Below are 7,336 nucleotides of genomic sequence, written 5' to 3' on the forward strand. Positions count from 1 at the left end.
GCAAGTCCCTGTGAACGAGCTGTTGCTATAGAAACAGTAACGTATTAGAACTAGAGCTTTTATACAAACCTGTGATTTAGATTTGAGCTGGATCTACTATAAGAGCTACTGTTATAGAAAATTAATGCACACCTTCTGATTTAAAAATGACATGGTGCTGTTATATAAAAGAAGTGTGTGTTGGTACTCTAGCAGCTGAGTTTTGAAGGTTGTTAGAGTTTTAAATGGTAGACCAATAAACTGAGCATTACAGTAATCAGTATGAGAATGAGGGCTGTAGGATTCGATTTCGGTCTCGAGACATTTTCTGTATTGACTTGGGCTTGTCTCAGACTTACTGTCACTTGTACTTGGACTTGTCTTGTTCTCGGGCTTTGTTCTCACTAAATATGTTTTTGGTATCCATTGTTGGATTGTAAAAAATAACGTTCATGCTGTCTTTTCTTTGCGTGTGCATAAAGTCTGACAAGAAATAATTCCTGCTTCTAAAAACAGTCTAATCATTGACACAGTGCATGAATGCACAACTAGCTGAAGTAAAGTCTTGGCCTCGAAAAGGATTTGATGGTTTTCAGGCTTGCTTTTATTTGGACTTGCCTTGGCCTTAACCACTTTAACCCAGACTCAATCTCGATTAGTCCTGGTCCTGGCCTTGTCTTGGACTTGCCTGTGGCAGTGAGGTTCAAGTTAAAGTGAAGAGTCGAGGAGAACACCAAAATTCCAAATAACCTGCACAGATTCAACACATACACACCATCAGTGTCAACAGAGAAATCAGACAGTCTGGTTATTTGGGATTTGGGGTCTACTAGCAAAACTTCTGTTTCATCTCCTTTCAGTATAAAAAAGTTGGAAATTCATGATGAATTATCATTGGGAAGTGTGGAGGAATTTACACTGACATACAGTATAACTGAATATCATCAGCACAACAATGAATGTTGAGACCATGAGGGATAATTTGTCTAGAAGGATAATTACAATTATATAGCAGTTGCAATAATACAATTATAAAGTAATGACTCTGTTGCATAGTGTAAATTGTACAAACCCATGATTTTTATATCAAAACCAAAACAGTATGGTATTATTTTCTTTCTAGTTATTGCATTGTAATAGGATAACGCAATAAAGCAGGATTTGCTTCCTTCTTTACATGTACTGTATGATTGTGGATCTCATAGTCAGTGAATCACTGACAGGGGGTCTGTGATGTAAAAAAAAAATGGTACAGTTGTGAATACAGACCACAATCAAACACTATTATCAAACTTATTATATTTATTATTGAGTTTGACTCGTCACTTGAATTGAACGGATTACATCCAAACCGCAATACCTCAAAAACAAACTGATTAATAAATAATATAATTAACATCACTTGTGTTTAGTGGGTGAAAAAAAACCCAGAAATAATAATAATAATAAAGACTCCGTGACTGCAATAAATAGCCAAAAATATTGTACACATGAGAGAATGAAGATAAATAATGAAGATAATATTTACATAGTTGGATTATGTTCAAAATATAAATAAATGTGCTGAGGAGGGTGTTGGAATTTATACAGTTAAATGGATACATATATATAAAAGTTTGAGAAGCCCTGCTATGTTCACTTCGTGTAGTTTTACTGCTCTATTCATGGAAAAACACGACCACCAGGTGGCGCTGTCACATTGACCATCAGAGCTGAGAATAAGTCACAGGAATGCATGCTGCTGACTGTATGAGTAAATAATAACAAATAACGAATTTGAATTTTAAAAAAATTAATCAGTAATTACACAACATTGACTTGATATTAAGTTCTCCATGTTAACATATGAAACAGTTGTCTGTGTTGAAATGTAATTGGGTGTTGAGCTTCACGGTTTAGATTTTGTGTTGTTTTTAAGATCCACTGCTTTCACGTGATGGGTGATCCATGTCGCTGTAGGATCCACACAGAGCTTCTTTTTGGCCTTGGTCTCAAAGCTGTAAGAAAGGCACAAATATGCTGGATTAAACACAGGGGAAGCAATGAGCAAAACTGATAAAGTATATAGAAATCTGTAACCTGTCTGGTCAAATCAATAAAATATTAAGAAAATAAATAAATAAATAACATACCATTACTGTCATGCAGGCAGTTTTTAATCTCATGCAGGTGGAAGTAGAAACATCTCAGATGAGGACAAGCAAAAATAATAGGATATCTATCTATCTATCTATCTATCTATCTATCTATCTATCTATCTATCTATCTATCACTTAATAAGGGTGAATTCAGACATATTGTTACATATCTTGTACCCCAACACTTAATGCATTTTTTAAATCCTCAAGGTGTTGAATATGGACACATGTATATATATATATATATATATATATATATATATATATATATATATATATATATATATAAGTGTGTGTGTGTGTGTGTGTGTGTGTGTGTATGTCAGCATCAGTCTGTAAAATGATGAGTATTTGCAACGTTCTAAATTTCCCATAATTTCCCATAATTCTTAAGATGTTTCATTAAAACTTTATAAAAACTTTTAATTAAGCATATAAAAGGACATAAAAATACATTCATGCATCATCTAACCATAGTTGTTGGTGTTTTGAATTGAATTTTATGCATCCATTCTGTCTCTTCACTTTTCCTCCCGTGGCTTATTATATTGTAAGACTTGCATCATGTCAAACACCAGGTGGCACTGTCACACTGAAGCTCAGAGCTATTAGTCATCATCCTGTATCCTGCTGACCACATGATTAAAATATGATTACGAACAGCTTCTTTGGAAAAAAGAAAGAAAAAAAATTAACAATAAAGAAAGACATTTAAATAGTATTTGCACAATTTTGGCCATATTTTTGATATGTTCTCTATTTTAACATCATAACCAGGCTTTTGTGTTGAAATGCTGAATGATCTTCAGGGTTTTGATTTTGAGGTGGGCCTTTTTAAAAGCTCCACTGTCTTCATGTGACCCTTGACCCATGAGGAAGTAGGATCTACTCATATGTGTATGTTACTTTTTTCAGTCTCAAAGCTATGAGAAAGACACAAATATGTTGAAATCTGTAGCCTAAATGGTTAAATAATTATATGTCATTAACCTGAAACTATAGTAATAATGTCCTAAATAAAATTCTTGCAGGCTGCTTTATTTGATTTTAGTTCATTCCATAAATGCTCTGTGAATGTTGATTATATTTGAAGCTTTAATATACAAGGATGCTGTATAGTTTTATTATTATTATTATTATTATTATTATTATTATTATTATTACAATTGTATTATTGTAAATGTTATACAATAATATTAAGTGAGGCCTAGTCCCCTAGTCTCTTCCTGTAATGGTAAACAAGGCTCATTCTCTTCTGGTCAGCTCTGGGAATAATGTGTAATTATGGTAACTCTGAAGAAGCCCAGATATAATGGAAGACTGGAGAGAAGAGAAAACTCCATATCATTTGCCAAAAAGCATGTTGGAGCCTCATCAAACATGTGGAAAAGGTTAAGACTGAGCTTTTCTGAGCTTGGCATGAAGTGCTACATTTGGCGGAAACCCATCTCCACTGTGAAGCATGGTGGTGGCAGCATTGTGTCGTGAGTAGGGCAAGATGGATGGAAGCCAAACACAGGGCAATCCTGTATCCAAAGAAAACCTGTTCCAGTCTGGAAGGGACTGGGCCTGAGCTTCACTTTCCAACAGGACAATAACTCTAAGCCCAGTCAAAACCCAGTCAAAACCCCAGGGAATCTGTGCCAAAAACCTGGAATTTATTGTTCGCCAACAGTCTCCATCAGTCATATCACAGCAAAACAGTGACTCCATTTCCCAGAATGCACCACCAACTACAAACATGGCCAAAGAGGACTACACTTCCCACACACACACACTCACACCCTTCTCCGGAGTTCTAATCAGAGACACCTGTTCCCATTTACACTCACAATCACACGACACATAAAAGAGACTGTTCAAACACTAAGTCTTTGTGAAGTATACGCTCAGTTGCCTTGTCTCTGTCGTTAACCAAGCCTTATGTCATGTCTATTTATTCTGTTTTTTTTACTTTGCTTACGTTTGCGACTTCGTCTCTTTGCCGTGCCCTGTTTGTGCTGTTTGCCTGATCGCCTGACCTCTGCCTGTTGATGATTATTGTCTTCTGCCTTATCCTTTAGACTTGTTGTTGTTTTATTAAACTGCCATATCTGCATTTGTTTCTGTCTGTGCCTCCATATCATGACACCATGCAATCTCTTCAACAAATTTGCAAAGAAGAATGGACAAAAACATCAGGATCTAGATGCAGCTGTAATTGCAGTCAAACCCTGTGGGGGTGATTACTTATGCAACCAACCGATGTCTGTTATATAATAATTGCCAATAATTTGTAATATTATTTTATACTTTATTAAAATGCAAAATATATATATATATATATATATATATATATATATATATATATATATATACATCATACATTGTGTATCACATATATACATACATATATTGCATCTTCATAAAACTTTCATTTAAAAAGAAAAAGTATTTATTATAATCTTGGGTATTTTCATGAAGTGTTCCAAAAATTATGCAGTTCTCTGGAGTTAACCTTCTAGGTATTATTGTCCGTATTCACAGCCTCACCTCCATTACTTCCTTCTCCTGTGTGGTTTGTATAATGCATGTGAAACTGCTTAGTTGAGCTTTTCAATGAACAGACATGACAGAAAAAAATCCCCACTCTATATTTATGGCTGACATTTTTTATACAGAAGTTCAGACTGCTATGTCATTGCTTATTGTGACCAGTGACTGTAGAACCTTGCTGAAAAATATGATCTTTCTTCAGGACATTTTGTACTGTGTGTGTACTTTTATCTACAGCTCTTTTATTCTTTCTTCAGGAGCTAAAAACATGGATGTGAATGGAAGAACTAATCAGTAGCCCTGGATGATCAGATTTCATGTCAGGTTATTAGTTGTTTATTCGTAGATGTCCAGAGGACATGCAGATTCAATAGCTAGAGAAATATACTTCCTATAGACTTTTGCAAAAGAATGCTTTTATGTTTAGTGGGTAGTTATGTTTAAAGACACAGGTTTATGGAAACACACACACACACACACACACACACACACACACACACACCTCATACCCAAAACATTCCCCAGTGACTTGGTGGCTTTTGTCTAGAGCACAAACACAATGTGTTTCTGTTAGCTTTTTCTTTTAGTTATCAAGCTGAAATAACGTCATAATCTCTCGAAATAATGAGCAAACACACTGATTATCTAGTTTACTTGTTTTTGTTTACATTAGTTATAATTAAGATCCAAAGTATGTAAAGGAGAAGTGAGAAGTTTTCGGTCTGAAAGTCTGAAAATATTGAAAGATTTGCAGAGAAGTAATGTTCAGGAGAAAGAAGATAAAAGGAGGAAGGATGTTATATTGTAGTAGGAAGCTCGGTACTGAGAAACAGAAGAAAATTTCCCTCTCTCAGTGTATATATAAGATGGAGAGCAGCTCACTCATCCAGCACTCGACTCCTGTCTCCTGGATCTCGAACTCTCACTCCGGTCCGTCTCTGTGTGAAATCAGACTTTCTGCTAGAATGAGGAACCTGACGGCTCTGCTGTTTCTGCTGTCGCTCTGCTCTCTTCATCTGGTGTCTAGCGGTGAGTATTAAATCACTCTGTTAAATGCAGAGCACTCTTGTTTTTCTCACCTAATATCGACCAGTGTGAACCGATCTGTATTGTCTTGAGGTAGCAGTATGATTTATAATAATAATAATAATAATAATAATAATAATCTATTTCCAATGTGGAGGGGGGAACATAGCTTATACTATAAAACTATAAACAATGTTTTATCTCAGTTCCCACCAGTTTCAACCACATCACTCGGTGCTGTTCAGGTACAAGTACAGTGAGGATCCCTCTAAAGAACATTGTGAACTACCGGTGGACCAGCAATGATTGCCCCGTAAAGGCCATTGTGTGAGTATCACCTGCTTGGTACAAATATAATAATTTCATTTTATCAGCATTAGAATCAAATAAAGCAAAATCAAAAATATCTGGGTTTTGTTTGTTTGTTTGTTGTTGTTTTTTTATACAAGAACTGCTCTTTGATTATTGTGTATTAATCAAGCATCCTTGTGTACTCTTTTTGTGTCATAGCTTTGAGACTCTAAATAAGAGACAGCACTGTGTGGATCCATCAGCTGTTTGGGTCAACCATCACATGAAAGCAGTGGATCTTAGAAACAGCACCACTGTAACAGCAAAACCCTGAATCTCAGCGTTAGATGGGTTTTCAACACCGAAGACCAACATAATATACTGACCAAATTTTTATATTACTCATACAACAGACATTACAGCATATTCTCACCTCTGAGTCTCAGTGTGACAGCACCGCCTGATGTTTTTAAGAGTTCAGTATTACTTTCTGTTCCATTTTCATGTTTGTTCCAAATTAACGAATCAGTAAAATGAAATAAAATGAGGTTACGCACATGTAACATATAACTGTCTATAATAAATACTTACACTATGCAGCATTTCTTATGGTTTCCTGAGAGTCATTGCTTTATAATTCTATTATTGCAATTGTTTTATAATTGTAAATAATGACAAAATTACAGTCAGAGCCCTTCAGAGGACATTTGAGACATTATTACTCAATTTTTATCACATACATGCTGGTTGTTAGACAAATTATCATTAGAGGCATGATCATAACTTTCATGGTTATTCTGTTGACATTCAGTGTCTGAGTGAATGTCATCAGTCCGATCGGACAATTCAACCACATTGGAGAATACATATAAATGGGTATGTATGTGTACATACATCAATATGAAGGGACAGTGGGAGGGGTCAGAAATGAGGGAAAGATGAATGCAGCCAAATACAGAGAGGTTCTTAAAGAAAACCTGCTCCTGAGTGCACACAAGTTTCACCTTTCAGTACGTCAACAATCAGAATACAGCCAAGACGATCTCTGAGTGTCCTTAAGTGGCCCAGCCAAAGCCCAGAACTGAACCTTGTAGAACATCTGTGGAGAGATCTGAAGATGGCTGTTCACATGCAATCTGCATACTCACATTATTGTGAGTAGACTAATGGCCAGAAATATCAATTTAATGCATTTTAAATAAAATCTATAACACAATGAATTGTGCAAAAGGTGAAGGGGTCTGTATACTTTCTGAAGCCAGTGAAAAATGTTTTTTCTATAATATCTAGAGTTGTACATAAAGGAGAGATTGTGTAGATCCAACAGCTGATGAACTATAACCATACTACATCATAAAAGTGGAAGA

At 35.5% G+C, this 7,336-nt stretch overlaps 1 protein-coding gene across 2 annotated transcripts in view; it reads left to right on the plus strand.

Annotated features, from left to right (window-relative positions):
* The window catches only part of LOC128611770 (regakine-1-like), a 32,103-nt gene extending 25,532 nt beyond the window's left edge, over nt 1-6,571 (plus strand). The window contains exons 2-4 of one of the 2 annotated variants that reach the window (XM_053631548.1): nt 5,603-5,681; nt 5,885-6,005; nt 6,189-6,571. In XM_053631548.1, the coding sequence (XP_053487523.1) occupies nt 5,618-5,681; nt 5,885-6,005; nt 6,189-6,303 (300 nt within the window). In that variant the 5' untranslated portion in view covers nt 5,603-5,617 and the 3' untranslated portion in view covers nt 6,304-6,571. Of the gene's footprint in view, nt 1-5,352; nt 5,682-5,884; nt 6,006-6,188 lie in introns of those variants that run through there. The other variant, XM_053631547.1, reaches the window with a different exon arrangement.
* The last annotated feature ends 765 nt before the right edge of the window (nt 6,572-7,336 follow it).

Source organism: Ictalurus furcatus, chromosome 8 (assembly GCF_023375685.1).
Source record: "Ictalurus furcatus strain D&B chromosome 8, Billie_1.0, whole genome shotgun sequence".
In the NCBI taxonomy this organism is placed as follows: Eukaryota; Metazoa; Chordata; class Actinopteri; order Siluriformes; family Ictaluridae; genus Ictalurus; species Ictalurus furcatus.